At 37.5% G+C, this 19,675-nt stretch overlaps 2 protein-coding genes across 2 annotated transcripts in view; one reads left to right on the forward strand and one right to left on the reverse strand.

Moving 5' to 3' along the window:
• LOC107554396 (RING finger protein 10-like) overlaps positions 1-11,214 on the forward strand; it is a 16,702-nt gene extending 5,488 nt beyond the window's left edge. The window contains exons 7-20 of the mRNA XM_016236885.1: positions 3,929-4,065; positions 4,148-4,305; positions 5,071-5,199; positions 5,612-5,752; positions 5,808-5,951; positions 6,383-6,581; positions 7,179-7,312; positions 7,583-7,700; positions 8,337-8,438; positions 8,590-8,727; positions 8,800-8,891; positions 9,077-9,140; positions 9,300-9,464; positions 10,085-11,214. Of these exons, the coding sequence (XP_016092371.1) occupies positions 3,929-4,065; positions 4,148-4,305; positions 5,071-5,199; positions 5,612-5,752; positions 5,808-5,951; positions 6,383-6,581; positions 7,179-7,312; positions 7,583-7,700; positions 8,337-8,438; positions 8,590-8,727; positions 8,800-8,891; positions 9,077-9,140; positions 9,300-9,464; positions 10,085-10,158 (1,795 nt within the window). The 3' untranslated portion in view covers positions 10,159-11,214. The remainder of the gene's footprint in view (positions 1-3,928; positions 4,066-4,147; positions 4,306-5,070; positions 5,200-5,611; positions 5,753-5,807; positions 5,952-6,382; positions 6,582-7,178; positions 7,313-7,582; positions 7,701-8,336; positions 8,439-8,589; positions 8,728-8,799; positions 8,892-9,076; positions 9,141-9,299; positions 9,465-10,084) is intronic.
• A 463-nt stretch (positions 11,215-11,677) lies between these two features.
• Positions 11,678-19,062, reverse strand: LOC107554415 (putative aminopeptidase W07G4.4). The gene is made up of 16 exons (XM_016236905.1): positions 18,984-19,062; positions 17,800-17,841; positions 16,671-16,761; positions 16,445-16,593; positions 16,154-16,262; positions 15,270-15,391; positions 15,040-15,139; positions 14,881-14,956; positions 14,174-14,259; positions 13,990-14,094; positions 13,836-13,911; positions 13,618-13,736; positions 12,862-12,945; positions 12,726-12,783; positions 12,467-12,648; positions 11,678-12,369 (listed from the first exon to the last, which is right to left on the reverse strand). The coding sequence occupies exons 1-16, from the start codon at positions 18,992-18,994 to the stop codon at positions 12,241-12,243; spliced, it is 1,539 nt and encodes a 512-aa protein (XP_016092391.1). The 5' UTR covers positions 18,995-19,062; the 3' UTR covers positions 11,678-12,240.
• Between the last annotated feature and the right edge of the window lie 613 nt (positions 19,063-19,675).

Here is a 19,675-nt window from a genome sequence, read left to right on the forward strand (position 1 = left end):
GCAAGCCATACATATCTGGAAATTACAATACTATAAACCTGTACGTGTTTCTTTTTTCTGCTGAAGCCTCTGTGTTCAGCAGAAGAAAAAAGGGTGAGTAATAAATGGTGACAGAATGCTCATTTTTTATTTATGCTAATCTTTTAATCTGCAAAGTTTGAGAACCACTGATGTAGAAGAGTCACATACTGTATACACAAACTCTCTTTCTCTTCCCGTCCACAACACAGCCGAGAAACAGGAGGTTAGGAGAGTGATCCTGAGCTGTTCCCTGAGTAACGTCAGAGAGGAGGACCTGGAATACCCAAAACCCCTCCTAAAAACTAAAAAGCATCATACAGCCATGCAGTGATCAGGGAGATGATCTGATATTTAATGTTCTTTGTAAAACTGATAGTAAAGGGTTAATGTAGAGCCCTAACATTTTTGATAAAACATGAAACATTTGTGTTTTTGTTTTCTGGAGCATTTTGTGATTTATAAATGGAGTATATCATTCACATTACTGTGAACTCTGACTATGTGCTGTGTAAGTCACGTGTATGTATTTATTCTGTACTGATTAAAATATCTAACGCGGTTTCTTATTTGTTATACGATGTCTGTAAACGTCTGTTTACAATAAATGCTTTTTGATAGCAAAAGTAGAACTATCTGTCAATAAATTTTTTTTTTAATTGTTTTATTATTAACAAGATCAAATACATGTATACGACGAACACTATACATGATATAAACAATAAACATTATACATGAAATAAACTATTTCACACTAGAGGGGCTGTATACAAATACAAATGTATATAAAAATATTAAAGCGTTTACAAACTTTCACCGTTTTAATTGCTTTTTTGTTTCATAAAAAAAATCGTATAGTATCAATATAATGCTCCGTTTCCTTCCTAAAAGAAAAAAAACTTTTTTTTTGCATGAGAACTTACATTTGTGAATATGAAATTTTGCATGTAAAACTGTCTATAAAAAGTATGCGAATGTGAGATTACACATGCATTACATCACGTCTTGCGGTCAAATGCACCAATCAGAATGGCAGAATCCGCGCATGCGCACTTCATAACCCTGCCGGGTTTATAACCCTCATCCGGGTGTTTACGGTTCCCGTTTGGCGACTCGTCGCCATATGCCTGACATTATTTAGCTGAACTAACATTTGGGTTAAAACCCATTTATTAATCCGTTTTCCTCTTTTGGAAAGCGGTTAACGCCTTGTGGGGCGCAACATTTCCCACGCTAAGGAAAGTCGGCGCTTTTCAATGGGCGAGGCCCCGCTTTTTGGGCACTTGTTTTTTTGTGTTAGCACACAGCTTTTTACCGAGACATTTAGCTTGTGTCTCTGTTTTTCTCTCGGTTTGTTTGTGGTCAAGATGTCGCCGTAATGGGGTCTCCGCGTTTGACAGAAACGAATAAGGGCCTTCGTCGCCTGACCTGCATTCGCAACAGCCCGTTGTTCTCCCCGTTTACCCCGTTTCATGCTAGAGAGCTCGAGTATATAAAAATATTAAAGCGTTTACAAACTTTCACCGTTTTAATTGCTTTTTTGTTTCATAAAAAAAATCGTATAGTATCAATATAATGCTCCGTTTCCTTCCTAAAAGAAAAAAAAACTAGTTTTTTGCATGAGAACTTACATTTGTGAATATGAAATTTTGCATGTAAAACTGTCTATAAAAAGTATGCGAATGTGAGATTACACATGCATTACATCACGTCTTGCGGTCAAATGCACCAATCAGAATGGCAGAATCCGCGCATGCGCACTTCGTAACCCTGCCGGGTTTATAACCCTCATCCGGGTGTTTACGGTTCCCGTTTGGCGACTCGTCGCCATATGCCTGATATTATTTAGCTGAACAAACATTTGGGTTAAAACCCATTTATTAATCCGTTTTCCTCTTTTGGAAAGCGGTTAACGCCTTGTGGGGCGCAACATTTCCCACGCTAAGGAAAGTCGGCGCTTTTCAAGGGGCGAGGCCCCGCTTTTTGGGCACTTGTTTTTTTGTGTTAGCACACAGCTTTTTACCGAGACATTTAGCTTGTGTCTCTGTTTTTCTCTCGGTTTGTTTGTGGTCAAGATGTCGCCGTAATGGGGTCTCCGCGTTTGACAGAAACGAATAAGGGCCTTCGTCGCCTGACCTGCATTCGCAACAGCCCGTTGTTCTCCCCGTTTACCCCGTTTCATGCTAGAGAGCTCGAAGGCTCTTTCCCCGGAGTTAGGCCTCAATATGGAGAAAAACCCAAACGCAAACAACAGCAGCAGCACGAAGATCCCGCCCCGTTCCAGCTCTACAGGCCCGACTCCTGCAGACTCTAAAGCCAAAACAGGTAACGTTAAATCAGCGTCTCATACACACAAACACACACCTGTCCTGGTCAACTTAAATCGAGGGGAAAGTGTGTGTGTTTGGGGGTCACGGCACGGGTTGTTTCTTGTCTGTCGAGAGGATGTAGCTAGCCACGGCCAGCGATTTGCCCGTTTCTGGAATAAACAATTCGAGCAATATCAATAAAAAATATTAAATATATCAATAAAGTGTTGAACCGTGTCAGAAATGAACTTTTGTTAAGGGTCAATATTTGATCAGAAATTGTTTTTCAGGGATATTTTTACTTTTACTGGGGGATGTTAATTAGCTTATCAAATAAATCAAATCCATAATAAACTAATTGACCTGTTATATAATAAATATTTTAATTATGTTATAATTAAACTTATTGAATTACACACACATTCACATTTAAACTTTGTAAGACAAAGTGAAGTCTTCAGTTTCTACATTGTATATTTATGCCTTAAATATATAAATTCAATTTACAACTTTTCATGGAATTTAAAAAAATCTTGTATAATTTTAACTGCTGTATTTTTGAGTGTGCTTGGTTTTTATTTTGTATTTATGTAGGCTAACTCTTGTATTTTTCTCAGCTTTTGCCGTGAAGATAGCCTTAGATGCTGACATGGCAGCAACTACTGCTGCTATAACCTTTTCATTTTGTGATCCTTGTATTAATAAGCACTCAGAAATACTCGTATGATTTCATGTTGATTAAACCAGTAAACCCATTTTTTTCTAACTAGGCTGGGTTTACAGATTTGAGCCCATGTGTTTATGTAATTTATTGTGGTGTCAGTCTGTGTCAGTGCATGTATCCGCCCAATATAAACTCATTTTCTGATAATACAGACATTGGGTGGTGTGTGTGTGTGTGTGTGTGACTCTTATACAGATCAACCAATATCAAAACTGAATTAACCTAAACTAACCTAAAACAAACAGAATTCCTTTGAAATTCTTGATCTACCCAAGGGGAAATTCATATTTGGGTTGTTCATTATCCCCTCCTCTTAGTAGCAGATCAGATGCATGAGGATCATGGTCAAGATCTATTCTTGTCATCAGCCTGCCATGTGACAGAAGAAGAGCTTCAGTGGTACATTGCCCTCTAGCTTTTGGATGGACCCAGGAAAGCCTCCAGCATATCAGAATCCAATCGCTGTAGATAACAACTAATACAGTGTTGTCTATGTTTTAGTTTTAATAATGTTTTGATGTGGGCTTGTGAACCGTACGGGACGGCGATCTCTGCTGCTGGATGATAAGCTGTGTGTGTTTACACCCCTGTGCTCTTATCATGTGATCCTCTATAAAACACTTTTAAGTGCAGCGCGTGACTGGATTGATTAGCTAAGGGTGTGCGAATGTTGTCAAAAATAATGAGAAGCAAACAGGGGTTTCATTCCCAAAAACTCCTGTTTATAATACTTGTTTGGTTTTTAAATTAATGTGAACTTCTTGATTTAGAAATCTGTTATTTTATTTAAATCAACCCTTGGTATATAGAAGTGCCATCATTTAGTCAAGACATTCCAGTTTGTTCACTGTTGTCACTGAAACCTGTCAACTTGCAGTGTGGTTGCCATGGAGACGCATCAATACGTGACCGGTAACGTCATCACTATGCGTCTAATGCGGAGAGAGAAAGGATCGCTGGTGGCTCTTCCCAGCTGTCAGTGGGTGAAGGTGGAAGAGCCCATTCATTTTGGAGGTAAGGCATTCTGCTGGTTGCGTGAGACTTTTGTGGTGTTCACTTGAGTGTGTCTTATTTAGCATTTTCCTCTTTGTTGCAGATGTGAATTTGCGTGCATACTCCAAGCTGCTGCTGGCGTCTCAGAAGCAGGTTTTGGGTTTGCTGGCTGAAGAGCGGGTGGCTCTCCAAACCCAGCTCAGCCAAGAGAAAGACGACCCACAGGCCTGTTTCATACAGAGCGCCTTACTGCAGCTGCAGGTACACTTGCGTTCACACCGGCATATGAATGTTGGGTTGGGCAAGCTGTTTTGACTCTTTTCCAAGTTACAAACCACTCAAACTTACTTGCCACTGTTTTGAAAAAGTCGTTTGTATAGGTTGCTCAAAAAATAGATGTTAACAATAAAGGTATTTAAGGAGCCAAAAACTATGCACTGAATTGTGTAACTCATGAAATTTGTGTAATTTAATACCAAGCTTGAATGTTAACATGGAGTTATCTTAAACATTTTCTGATTCATAAACTGTTTTTATAAAAACTGAAAATATACAATGTGACAAATGTAACATTTAAAAAAATAACTGCATAACTTTGGAATTTACTTTGGTTAAAAGTGTTTGCCAAATGCACAAATATAAATGAAAAAAAGTTACTATCAATTTCTCAAAAATATTTAAACTGTTAAAGCTATTTTAATGACTATTGAATTTTGTAACTTAAGTTAATGTAGTTTATTGTATAATATCTTTATTATAAACAAACAATGAGAATTTGGGTTGATGGCTTGAACAACTAACTTTAATGTTTTATAAAAATTTTCTGCTTCATAAACCATTTCATAAAACTGAAAATATATAATGAGATGTTTAAGAAAGGCTGAATTTTTACTGGAAGGTCAACATGACATGGAAAAAGCATTGTTACACTATTACAGTTTTTATTTTTTACTTTTGTTATTTACTCCCAAACACTGCACACAAACACATAACCCTTACATTTGATCTCTGACTCTGAATGAACAGGAGCGAGAGGAGGGTCTTTTGAAGGGAGGCTGTAAAAATGGTGGTTTTGTTGATGGGGCAGACATGAGGAAACTGTCTCTATCTGGGCACTCCTCTCCAGAGGTGGTCAAGAACCTCCCAAAATCAAAGGTCAGTAGAGACTGTGCTCCTTTAAGTATGAGGTTGAATAAGTTTTGTCATTGTTTTTGCCTATAGGAAAATATGTTTTGGTCTAGTGCTGTGTTGCAAGTTTATGGTATTGTATGAGCGACATAAACAGTGTGATCTGGTCACCTGATTGAGTGAACAACATTCAATGAATTATTCTACTGCAATTCACATGGAATTTCACTCTCCAGAAACTCCCATCATTTTACACATTTTATTTGCAGAGAGACTTTAAAGTGTTACATTTTAAAGCTCCTCCTCTTCATTTCTAATGCTTATACTTTCCTGTGAACTTTTCTGTGTGTGTTTTTAAAATTCAGTAAATCCCTGAAAATGTTTGATAGCACAAGCTCTGGTCTCATTGCGTGATATTTTATCCTGTGTTCTACCACAGCCCATCCTGCAGTATGCTTCAGCGTTTGATGATGAGCTTCAGGAGGCTCATGAGGAGCCCGTGGAAGAGATAGCTGTTCAGAGTGTTCTTGAGGTGGCCAAAGAGATGCCTGAAAGAGCTGTGGTGGACAAACCTACTTTTGTTATTTACTCCCAAACACTGCACACAAACACATAACCCTTACATTTGATCTCTGACTCTGAATGAACAGGAGCGAGAGGAGGGTCTTTTGAAGGGAGGCTGTAAAAATGGTGGTTTTGTTGATGGGGCAGACATGAGGAAACTGTCTCTATCTGGGCACTCCTCTCCAGAGGTGGTCAAGAACCTCCCAAAATCAAAGGTCAGTAGAGACTGTGCTCCTTTAAGTATGAGGTTGAATAAGTTTTGTCATTGTTTTTGCCTATAGGAAAATATGTTTTGGTCTAGTGCTGTGTTGCAAGTTTATGGTATTGTATGAGCGACATAAACAGTGTGATCTGGTCACCTGATTGAGTGAACAACATTCAATGAATTATTCTACTGCAATCCACATGGAATTTCACTCTCCAGAAACTCCCATCATTTTACACATTTTATTTGCAGAGAGACTTTAAAGTGTTACATTTTAAAGCTCCTCTTCTTCATTTCTAATGCTTATACTTTCCTGTGGAATGAATGAAAACATTTGAACTTTTCTGTGTGTGTTTTTAAAATTCAGTAAATCCCTGAAAATGTTTGATAGCACAAGCTCTGGTCTCATTGCGTGATATTTTATCCTGTGTTCTACCACAGCCCATCCTGCAGTATGCTTCAGCGTTTGATGATGAGCTTCAGGAGGCTCATGAGGAGCCCGTGGAAGAGATAGCTGTTCAGAGTGTTCTTGAGGTGGCCAAAGAGATGCCTGAAAGAGCTGTGGTGGACAAACCTGTAGAAGAGATACCTCAGACCAGCCAGGCCGCTCATCATGGCCCATATTACTACTTCTATCAAGGTGTGTGTGTGGGTCTGTTGGTAATAATGTTTAAAGCTACTTTTCAGGTAACTTTTTTTAAAATATGATGTTATTTCTCTTATTTATCATTTTACACATTTTATTTGCAGAGAGACTTTAAAGTGTTACATTTTAAAGCTCCTCTTCTTCATTTCTAATGCTTATACTTTCCTGTGGAATGAATGAAAACATTTGAACTTTTCTGTGTGTGTTTTTAAAATTCAGTAAATCCCTGAAAATGTTTGATAGCACAAGCTCTGGTCTCATTGCGTGATATTTTATCCTGTGTTCTACCACAGCCCATCCTGCAGTATGCTTCAGCGTTTGATGATGAGCTTCAGGAGGCTCATGAGGAGCCCGTGGAAGAGATAGCTGTTCAGAGTGTTCTTGAGGTGGCCAAAGAGATGCCTGAAAGAGCTGTGGTGGACAAACCTGTAGAAGAGATACCTCAGACCAGCCAGGCCGCTCATCATGGCCCATATTACTACTTCTATCAAGGTGTGTGTGTGGGTCTGTTGGTAATGATGTTTAAAGCTACTTTTCAGGTAACTTTTTTTAAAATATGATGTTATTTTTTTTATTTTTTATTTTTTGTAGCTGAGGATGGTCAGCAGATGTTTCTGCATCCAGTGAACGTGCGCTGTCTGCTGAGAGAGTACGGGAGCCTGGAGAACAGCCCTCAGTCTATCACCGCTACCGTAGTGGAGATTGATGGACAGACTGTCACTGAGGTACACGCATCTCTTATTCTCACACATTCATGTCACCAGAGTAGTGGTAGCTGTTGTCAGAATGCAATGCTAGTCTACTGCTTACTGAAAACTTTATACTAGAGTGAAAGAGCAGTGTGGTATGGTGCTATCATGCCTAGTGTCTGAAGTCATAGCACCACTGAAGCATGCTTGACTGGGGTACATTTATATCACGCTCGCAGAATCAGGTCTTGAACTGATTCAGTAATGCCTACCATTAAGAAACTGATCGACAGGCTTCATTTTTAGGAAATTCGCCGTCGACATCGTTACCTCTCTCACCTGCCCCTCACCTGTGAGTTCAGCCTGTGTGAGCTCAACCTTCAGCCTCCCATTCTCTCAAAAGAGACCCTGGACAGCTTCGCAGGTACATGCACATAAACATTAAACTATTAAACCCCATCATGACCCCTACATAGATGAATAACAGACAGTGGTTGAAGAGGTCAGCCAATGTTTTTGAGAGAAGTCTCTTATGCTCACAAAGGCTGCATTTATTTGACCAAAAATACAGTAAAAACATTAATATTGTGGAATATTGCTACAATTTAAAATAACCGTTTTATATTTTAATACATTTTGAGCTGTAACTTATTCCTGTGATGGTAAAGCTGAATTTTCAGCATCATTACTCCAGTCTTCAGTGTCACATGATCTTTCAGAAATCATTCTAATATGCTTATTTGCTGCTCGAGAAACATTTCTTATCTGTGCTGAGAATGGTTGTCCTGCTTAACATTTTTTATTTTATTTTTAAATGTCATTTATTTGAAGCAATTTTATTTTCAAAAATGTTTAATGTTTTGTAAATGTCTTTTCTGACGCTTTTGATTTAATGCATTCTTGTTGAAGTATACTTGTTGCATAGTGATATCATAATTGCGGTTTCATTAATTGAACTGAAGAAAAAAATGACATGACAAAAAATGAGGGAAAATGTATTGGTAAATGGTTCAGTCCTACAAAAAATGTTATTAAACACATTTTTTTCTATTTCCGGCAGATGACTTGGAGAAACGGAAGCGCCTGAGGCAGAAGAAAGCGAGGGATGAAAAGAGAAGGGAGAAGAGGATTGAAATTGAGGAAAACAGGAAACATGGCAAATGTGAGAATTTAATTCCTCATTGCATGTGTTTCTGCGCAAACATGGCGCACATTTTCATGAAACTAGACAATGTTTGATTGTAGAACATTCAGCTAATTTCAGGGTGTTGTGATTGGTTTGATTATTGCATTTATTTTTGTGTGTTCTTCAGATCCAGAGGTGCACATTGGACTTGAGAACCTCCAGCATTTTCCTGCTTTTGGATCGCCGCCTCAGAGCGGCTCACAGGTGCAGCTCCCAGAGCTCCTGCTGGGCCCCCCGTCTCCTCTAAGCAGCAGCCCTTCATCAGGTAGCACGCACTCTCTCTTGCAGTGGCCTTCAGTGGTTAGTCTTCTGTGCTTATGACCTGTTTTTATTTCAGATGGAGTGATGTTTCCTAATCTGAGCGAGCACAGTCCATCTCGGAGCGTAGCCAGTGTAGAAGAGGATTCTCACTGCATGTCCTTCGCTCAGGTTTGCCTGTCATTTCTCTCAGACTGCCTAAAGCACTTTCTTTCATGTTTATAACAAAATAGTCAATTTTGTAGCCTTCATGTGGTGGGAAAATCATCACTAAAATCAAATTGAATTTAAATCGAGAAATAAAAACAATGCCATCTTGAGAGTTGTGCCTAAATGTACCATATTAATGTGTGCAGATGCTGAAAGATGGGAAAGCCCGTGTGGATGCCGGGCCTAAAACTACCCCAAAGAAAGGTGAGGGTTCTGTCATCACTTGACTTACCTGTTACACTTGATTCTTGTTGGCTCACTGGCTACACTAACTCCTAATAGCATAGTTTTTAGTGGGTTTTAGTGACCTTTATTAGAACCTTCAATTATTAGTAGTAATTTTTAGTGATGTGTTTTCCTCCACAGCAGACATGTTCCTGGCCCCTCCTCTGGCAGACAGTGATGGAGAGAGTGACGGCTCTGATCGGGTCCCAGTACCCAGTTTCCAAAACTCCTTCAGTCAGGCTTTTGAGCAGGCTTTGTCCCAGCTGGACCATGGAAATCAAACTCCAGCACAGGCTTTACCCATCCCTGGTGAGAAAAAAAAAAAAAAAAGATTCATATTTTAATTCACCCAAAAATGCAAATTGTTATCATTTACTCACCCACAAGTTGTTCCAAACATGTATGAATTTCTATCTTCTGTTGAATACAAAAGATATCTTGAGGAATATAGGGAACCAACAGTTTTCATTTGGAACAAATTTAGCATGAATGAATATGGAAAAAAAAATATATATATATGTATATGTGTAATATTACTGTCACTTTGATCAATTTATTGCATCACTGCTGAATGAAAGTATTAAATTGTTTACCAAAAAAAAAAGTCTGACCCCAAGTTTTTAAATGGTAGTTCGTAGTTAAATTTAAAGAGAAATTCAAAGCAGTGTTTATTTGTCACAGAAATGACAAATAATAAAACGTTAAACCACAAGTGCATAATGCCGCACAGAGACTTCTGGAAACACTTATTAGTCATGATTCAATAAAGTGTTTCTTTGAACCTGCCGATTCATTAACATGAAACCACACTCCCATCAGTTATCTCACTCTGAAACAAAGTATAAATGATGAAAGCTTGTTTTTTTTATATAGCTTTTGGTTTGCCATAATGTTTGTTACCCATGTGACATTTCTTCTCTACTTTATAGATGAGAAAGGGGGGAAGAAGAAGAAGAAAAAGCAGAAGCTTCTGTTCAGCACCTCTATGGTTCACACCAAGTAAACACTGAAGTCCACCCTTCACTCCCGTTTCTACTTTCTGCCTTATTCCTTCCATATGCTTAGGGTTCATTATGACCCTCAACAGCAGTTTCCCTCCTTTTTTCATGCCCCTGTTGAATGAGAACCTCTCCAGACATTCAGTGACCTGCAGGAAGCTCAGTATCAGCAGTGATTATACACTTGTTCTGTGTTTCTTACAGAAGGGACATATGCTGAAATTTAAGAGCCTAGATCAGGTACATTTGACATGGTGCTGTAGTTTAGAGCTGATATTCCAATATTGTCCAGAATGAGGGTGGAGAAAAATGACATGGTGGTTGGTTATGGGTTGCAGTTATATATTTTGGGGGGGTCCTGAGGTAGCAGTCAGCCAGCTGCAGAAACGTCCTGTCCCTCCATCATATCTGTGACACCTTTGTACTTCAACCATGATGCTTTGAGTCTGGGAATTAAATTTAGCAATGCTAACATCCTAAATAACGCACAAAGTGAAGAACCTGTAGTGAGGATTATATGCTTTTGAGTTATTCTTCCTGTCAGACACATGCACACAAAACTATGCTGATTGTAACACATTCTTGCTTGTTTACATGCCACCACACATTTTCTTCCTGTTTATTAAGAAGCTCTAAACTCTTGGTGTGGACTTCAGTCTGTATTCAACTCTTACCAGCTGTTATTATCTGTTCAGCCTGAGAACTGCCTTTCACAATCAGACACAATAAGTAAAAGAAAAAATTGTTCTGCTGGAATAGCCGAGAACTTGGTGGATCTTTAAAGCACTTGAATATATTAGAACCTTCATTTATTAGCCAGGATTCAGAGCTGCTCATGTTCAATAGTGTTCAGATGTTAAAAGGCATCGGAGAGCAGCCGACTCCTCTACTTGCTATGTGTTCAGTGAAGAAAATATGTAAAGACAGAAAAGGCTATATAAAATGTTGTAGAGGGTTTAATTTTTCTCAATTTTCCCTTTTTTTTTTCTTGATGAAACCTGTGATACAGAACCTGCATATTGACTAAGTTCAAATGAATAAAGGATTGGTATTCACTGGCATTCTGTTTGTCTTGTTTAGAACCGATTTAATTTATTAAAAGACCATTCACTTTTCTTTTTTTTTTACATTTACATATATTTTGGCATTTCTGATTGTAGTCTCCGATGCCTTTGCGATAAAATGTTAAGTACAGGTTTATATTGATTTGGGTGTTTTCATATAGTTTGATCATTGTGCAATTCTTTGATTTATAATATAGTAACCTATTGTTAAAGAAAAAACAAAAACATGTGCCTTTAAGATGCACATTTTGAATAGAATAATAAAAAAAACTGCTCATTTCTTTGTCCTTTTGTCAGTGAAGCAGTACTATGGCATTTCACAAACCTTCACACACATTCTATTCAGAGACATTTATTCTTATGGTCAAACTTGACTGGATACAGAAGGCATCGTGTCTTTTTTTTTTTCTTCTTCTTGATTACACAACTATACTAGTACAAAACTTCAGAGACATTTATTCTTATGGTCAAACTTGACTGGATACAGAAGGCATCGTGTCTTTTTTTTTCTTCTTCTTGATTACACAACTATACTAGTACAAAATGGGCAGTTGTACAATATGCATTTTTCTCAGTATTGCCAAACAAATTCACAGATGTAAATTATCAATCACTGGCTCAACTTCCCCACCTCTTCCATGTCAGTTCAACTCAGAAACTAAGGCTACAAGGTAAGAACAGAAATAAATCACTTTGGTTAATTCACTTTCAGCTCGGTAAATGCTAATTAGAAACAGAAAACGTGCACCGTACTAAAGAATAATCGGATAAGATGATTTTGTGTGCGAGTAAGAGGAGCGTAGAGGTTTTTAAGGATGTTAAGAGATGTATTTATGGAGTGACAACAAAATGAGAAAATGGACTGTTCAAGATGGGTTAGAAGGAGCAAAGGTCATGATTTGCCCCAGTCTTGCATGAACACACAACATGTCAGACGGAGCAGATATGAAAGCCATTAATCGAGAAATGGCACTAGATGGAAATAACTGAAATAAAGGACCAGAAAAATCACTGGACATGCATTTAAAGCTCCAGGTACTTTGTTGCCATGGCAAGAATTGGGGCGCCTGTGGGGACACCAGGGAAGGGGCCGCTGGATCCAGCAATGTCGATATGAGAGTAAGGCAGAGGTTTGTCCGAGTCCACTCCATGCTGTGGGACAAACATGGTTAATGGATATATTTGAGCAAAACTGTTACATCTTAAATAAATCCTGAACTGATAATACACCCATTTTGTGTTTGTCTACCTTATCCAGTCCAGAAGCCATGATGAGGAAGGCGGCAGGCGTCTGGTGTCCACGCGGTGTGGCGGATGAGGGCAGGTTATTAGACTGCAGGATCTCTTCATACTCAGACTTCCCTTTGTGGAACTCGTAATCCTCTCTACGAATGGTGGACACCTCAAACAGATCTCCCAGCACCTCTCCCGCTGCCACACAAACAGATTTCAGACAAATGAAGCTATGTTAATGGAAGCAAAAACAAACGATTCTTAGCTCTTCTTACCTTTCTGCCACTGCAGAGCGTTTCCTGAGCGTTGAGCAGCACCGTTATCCATTATGATCTACAGTGACACATGGAGAGTCATAATGGAATTTCCTCAACCTTCAGAAGGTGTGTAGGAGTATGTTGAAGTACTCACAGAGTAATGAGGTCCCATGGCTCTGATAGCATGTCCTGTCAGAGTAGCGATAGTGAAAAGCTGAGGAGACACCTCCTTCAATGCCTAAAGAAGCACAAAAGAGGTCCACACTGCTGTGAGCATGTAAGATATGCTGCAGCTGCATGAATAGGTAATCATAAATCCCGTAGGAGATCTAGACAGGTGGAACTGGGGAAGGTGGAGGGTTTTGGAGGAACTGTACAGTGAACGCTGAACCAGACAATTTAAATGTTGAGCAAGCAATCACACGGTGTGATGTTAGCAGATTATATGTAATGGGTCTGTCAGCCTACAACATCTAGAGTTTCATGACTGAAATAAATAATATACAAAACCATAACTAAACTAAATTAAAACTTTAAAAAATTTTATTATTTGAAATAAATCTTAAAACTAAATATTAAATGACAATTTAAACTTCAACAAATGAATAACTGAAAAAAAAAAATCAAGCTTATTCAAAATTGTAACTGTTGTAATTCTAATTCAAATAATATATATATATATATATATATATATATAAAATGATGATAAGCAGAGCTGTAGGTGATACATACATGCAAATTAGACCTTCCTACATTTCAGTGTTTTGGCATCTGGGTTTCAGTAGTCTTTTTGGTTCTGTCAGAGTAATTTTTCATATAACAAAATGGTCTTGATGTCATGATAGGGCCCCTTTAAATCTTAAATCGTAATGCACACTACTTTAGAGTGTATGCTGAAATATGCAAGTACCTGCTCCTTCATCTCACATAGCAAGTCCACCATCACCATTCTTCCTTCAGCATCAGTGTTTCCAACTCGAATCCTGCGACCAGCACGAGACACCACCAACTCATCAGCTACATAACAATCTGCCAAAGGGTAAAAATTTTTTAATAAATAATAATAGATGACCCATATTTAGCAATAGACACCCAAACTGGACAAAACATGCACACAAAATTGCTTACCAGATCCGACACTGTTCCGCACCATTGCCATTGCACCCACAACCTTCAGGTGTTTGGGCTTTAGTTTGGCTAAGATCTTAAAAAAATAAACATACATTGATATTAGACTAATATTCTCGTCAGTAATACGAGCAGGTGCATATGTGATCAGTACCTGGAAGAAGCCAGCAACAGCCGCAGATCCACATTTATCTCTGTGCATTCCAGCCATGATTCCTCCGGCCTTGATGTCGGCACCACCGGTGTCATACGTAATGCCCTGCAACAACATACAATGTTCATATGTGCCGGAAACTCTTCTATCCTGGGCGTCCAAATACAGTTAACCTAAAACTCACCTTGCCAACCACCATGAGGGTCTGTTGAATGGGTCCTTCCCCACAGTACAGCAGCTTGATCACTCGGGCCTGGTGGCGCGGCACAGCTGAAGCACAATCATGAGCCTTAAGTGCACTTTACATAACACAACACACTAATGATACCCAGAACTGGAGTCTTGAGCTCTCAAGAACACATAAATGTGGATTTGGTCTAGGTCATGGTCTTGGTTCATGGTCTCATAGCTCATTATACTATCAGTGTAAATTGGCTCAACAACAAGCACATTTACTTTGATTACTTACAATGAAAATGTAAAAAGATATTGTAAAAAAAGAAAAGAAAAAGGTTATACTGTAAAAATGTTGCATATATTACGAGAATGATTTAAAAAAAATATCTTTGAAAGAAGTGTCTTATGCTCACCAAGGCTGAGTTTATTTGATCAAAATTAAACCGTAATATTGCAAAATATTATTACAATTTATAACAACTCATTTCTGTTTGAATATATTTTACAATGTAATTTATTCCTGTGATGCAAAGCTGAATTTTCAGCATCGTTACTCCAGCATACTCCAGTCATTCTAATATGCTGATTTGCTTATTATTATCATTGTTAAAGAAAGATTAGCTGTATTATTTGTAATATTTATTATTTATGTATGTTTTTGGTTAAATGGCAGCAATGAAAATAAGTTCAGTGTTCGAAAAACAAAAGTCTTACTGTTAGCACAGCGGTTGACTGCAGCCAAACAGGGATACTCCTTCTCCAGAGTATTCAAATTACTCACTACTGTCACCTAGCAAAGACATGCAGATGAATAAAGCATGTCAGTTCTTACTGAGATGAGAGAGAGCTTTAAATGCTCACATAAAGACTCACCGTTACAGGACTATCCTTGAAAACTGCTTGCACATATTCAGCTACACGTGGGGCAGCCATTCGCTCCGGGTCAGAGCCACCGATGTCACGATAGACAAGCCTATACCATAAACAAATCATCTTTTTTTATTGATTTTTGTACACAATGGATCCTCGGAGATACCTGGTTAATTAAAGATCTTTGTCCATATGAAATGCTAAAATAAAACATTGTTTCCACAGACTCATACCTGCCGCTCTCCAGAGCAGTGGCCAGCTCAGTAACGGCTTCTCCCTGCGCCTGGTTCTTCACCCAGATGCCCAGCACAGCCACCTTATGAGGGGACGACTTGTGCTCCCTCACCTCTAAAGGCTGATGACACAGAAATATAACTAGGTTACGCTGATACCGACAAGCAGAAAAGTCAAAAACTAGAGAACAAAGAAGCAGAAATAGAAGGGCATTAGTTCTGTAAGTCCCAGTGCTATTTTAGTATTATTTACGTGCAATTATACTATTTATTAATAAGTTGGATTGGCTGTTATTTTTATATTTTCAGTTTTCAATTTTCAATTTATTTCAAGTTTAATTTTGTTGTGCTTCTTAAAATGTGATTTTGTCATTTTTATTAGGTCTTCATTTTTAAATGTTTTATATTATTTAGCTTTATTTTTATTTGTTTTAGTAATTTTAGGACAAACTTATTTCTTATTTTATTAAATTTAGTTGCCAAGGTAACATTTCTCATTTTTGTTAAGCTGATTTCATCATCTAATATATATATATATATATATGAAGAAATCAGCTTAACAAAAATGAGAAATGTTACCTTGGCAACTACAACATGTGGAATTTGTTTTCATTAATTGAAATAAAGCATATAATAAAAATATTATATATATATATATATATATATATATATAATCTCAAAATAACTAGAACTGAAAAAAAAGTACTTAAGTACAATTGTATCAGTTTTAGTTAATATCAACACTGGTAAGATATAAATAAGGAAATAACTTTTTTAGGAAACTGAAATTTTAATATGTAACCATTCTGATGATTGAATTAAATAAAGTGAAAATTAAACATATAAATTACAAAATAAAAATAAATATACAATATGTTTCTCACTGTGTAGAGAACATGCAGGGCTCCTAGAAGAGCCACTACGGTGTTCTTTGCATAGCTGCTGTGTGGGGGACAAACCAGCAGAGGGCGCTGCATGCCAGCTTTCACAGCCCTATAACAAAAAAATATTCAGATCAACACAATAAAACCTTTAAATGAGTAAAAATTATTTTCAAAGAAAGAAATGTGTCCTGGAAGAACCTGAGGCCAAGGACACACAGAAAAACACAATGTTGTTTTGACAGGATGCACGTTGATCATTACACATCACACACATCATGTTTGCATAGGCACCTCTTAATGCCATTAGCAGCTGCATCTCTGAACCGCCGGACATCATCATAGTCCCGATTCACTGGACCAGTGCAGGCAAACACCAGTCTGTTTCCAGGGAGACCAGGAACCTTGACCACCACGACCTCTTCACCGACGCAACAGTCCACCTGAATGTGACAGAGTGACAGATGTGTGCAATAAAAAGAAATAGATATAAACCGCAGGGCTGATGAGTTGAACTCACTGCGCTGTAGTCCTGTAATGGTGCTTTCAAACACTCCAGCTCATCAGAGAGCTGCTCATGACTTTGGCATATTAAGATAATGCCATCAAAACTGCAAAAAAGAAGAAAAATCCAAATGAAACTTCACAATATATAGCAATACAGAAACTGCAGAATAGCAGTGCTATAATTACTCATTATTACACAGCAAAAAAACATTTTTCCTTCATCTGTATTATTGTCTTGTTTTCTAGTATATAACATGCTTGAAACCACATACATTTAATTGTGAAGCAGAATTGTGAAAGATATTAATACTTGTTTTCAGAAAATATACCCCATGGCCAGTGTGGTTTGTTGTTAACTAAACCTAAAACTAAAATTATTAAAATGTATTTTTGTTAATTGAAATAAAGCTGAAACATAATCAAATACAAATATAACAAACTTAAACTTCAGTTATTTAAGAAAGAAAGAAAGAAAGAAACGTCGCCTTGGCAGCTAACTAAAATAAAATAAAATAAAAAATAAAATAAAACAAAATAAATAATTTAATTTCTACAACTGAAATAAATACTTAAGGCTAAACAGAGATATAAAATTAATAAATTGACAAAAGCAAATACCAAAATTGCTAAAACTTAAAATTAAAATGAAAGCTTAATATATAAAAATAAATGCTAATTCCAAAAAAAATATATTAATAAACACTAAGACAGTGTATAAATAATACTAAAATAACACTATCACTGGCAACAACATTGTAGCTTTTTTGGGTTCATTTTATGGAAATAATTAATAAAAATGTGTTGATTTTATGCTTTAAAAATTACAGATCTAAATGAGTAGTTCAGTTCACAGAGGGCCACACTTGAGACAATATACTTGATAACAAAGTAGAGTTTATTGTCTTAATAAACTCTACTTTTACACATCAGTTATCAGAAAGCAGTCTAAAGTCTAAAGTCTATGTGTTGTTGATTGTAATGCAGCCAGTTCAGGGAACAGATTCATTATAAGTCACAGTTCCTCTGAGGGTAATGTGATGCTGCTAAGTGACCTATCATGCTCGTGAGCACCCATGCACAAGTGAGGCCACAAGACCGCAAATGCACATCAAGTTGAGAGTTTGAGACAGGGATTTTCTCACTTCTGGTCCTTGCAGTCAGTGGTACACTGGAGAGGCTGGACACTGGAATGAAGAAAAGACAGAGAGAAGATTAAAACCTTTACTAATGTTTTCTTGCTTAGTAATCACGTTTACAGACATGAAATCTCGTCAAGGTTAAAAAAATTATAATAATAAGTTGACTATAAGTTAGCTTGACTCATTGCAGCTGCTCTCACTATTAATATTTCTGATAATGTTTGATTAACATTTGAGTGTCTTTTGGCATCTAGGAGTAGTGGGGTCCAAAGGACTGAAACTGTGACAAAGGACCATGGTTACGCTTCTGTTTTGCAATTTCTATTTAAAGGGGTCACATGATGCTTTTTTAAAGATCATTATTTTGTGCATTTGGTGTAACAGAATATGTTGACATGCTTTAATGTTCAAAAAACACATTATTTTTCAAATACTGTACATTATTGTAGGTCCTCTATGCCCCGCCTCTCTCAAACGCTTCGTTTTCTACAAAGTCCCTCCTTCCGACAAGCACAGTCTGCTCTGATTGGCCAGCTGACCCAGTGCATTGTGATTGGCCGAACACCGCAAGCACTCGTCGGAAATGTAACGCCCCTTACCATAATCGCGAGCTTCATCTTTCAAAATAAATGTAAAGACAGTTAATAATGTCATTAGTTTTACCATCAGTTCAAGCCCAAAAGGGGAACAGAGTCGCGTGACAGACACAGTGATGAAGCTGGTATGTGTTTGTATGTGTTTCTCTCTCTCTCTCACACAGACCCACGCACGCACGCACGCATGCACACGCACACACACACACACGATGCGCAAAACTCCGCATTTGAACAGTCAATAATAATAATAATAATAATAATAATAATAATAATAATAAGTTCAAATTGATCAAATTTGACTTTAGTACGGTCTCATTCTGCTTTCTAAACTCTGAGAAGAATTCATGAGATTGATCCCATACGATTAGTACAATCGTAGCAAGAAACAGATTAAAAAGACACAGAACAAGTTAACATCTATTTTAACAGCAATGCATAATCTAGCTTTTAGCAATTATCACTTAAAATTATTGCAGCTGCGCAATGACTCAGATAATGCAATGGCCGCAGAAAACTCAATATACTCCCCCGAAGACAGCAGTTATAATAAAAGTGATTTTAAACTTGACCAGTTGTAAATAATCCTCTTACCTTACAGACATCCTCGCGGATCCTTCTCTCGCCTTGCACAGAAGTGAAGTCAGCTGACAGAGTTCAAAGACAAATCACATGACCACTGGAGAGCTATGGAAATGTAGTTTTTCCCAACTCTGTAGGGAAATAAAATGCACAGGAATTGTGGAATAAATACATCAAGTTATTTCAAATGCGCGAATTTTAATACGTATTTCAATGTTTTAACTTACGCGTGTATTTCTTTAAATTACGTCTTTGTCAACAAACATCCCTAAAACTACAAAATAAAACCGGAAGTCACAGTGATGAGAAGTCCGACTCATTTCTGTGAATCGGTTCTTTCGAACAGTTCATTGCAAACTGGCTCAAAACCCATTTTTAATTCTTTTCGTCCCAGTGGACACATGTATCACACACGACTTTATTATAGTTTTTTTTATAGAGTTTATTATATTTCCACGTGTCCCAGTTCATTTTGTCGCAGCTTTTAAGTCACCGTAGTATTTCAATAATTTCAGCAGCGTGCAGATCCTGGTTTCTGTCAGACTGTAGCTACAGGAGAGCGTGCAGTGCTTAGCTCGCTCACATAATGTACCATACAGCCTATCTATCTTTTAAAGAAAACATCTCGTTATTACGAGAAAAGATGTCGTTTTAACGAGAAAAGATGTCGTTATTACAAGAAAAGATGTCGTTATTACGAGAAA

This window comes from Sinocyclocheilus grahami, unplaced genomic scaffold (genome assembly GCF_001515645.1).
Source record: "Sinocyclocheilus grahami isolate Dianchi unplaced genomic scaffold, SAMN03320097.WGS_v1.1 scaffold501.1, whole genome shotgun sequence".
Lineage (NCBI taxonomy): Eukaryota > Metazoa > Chordata > Actinopteri > Cypriniformes > Cyprinidae > Sinocyclocheilus > Sinocyclocheilus grahami.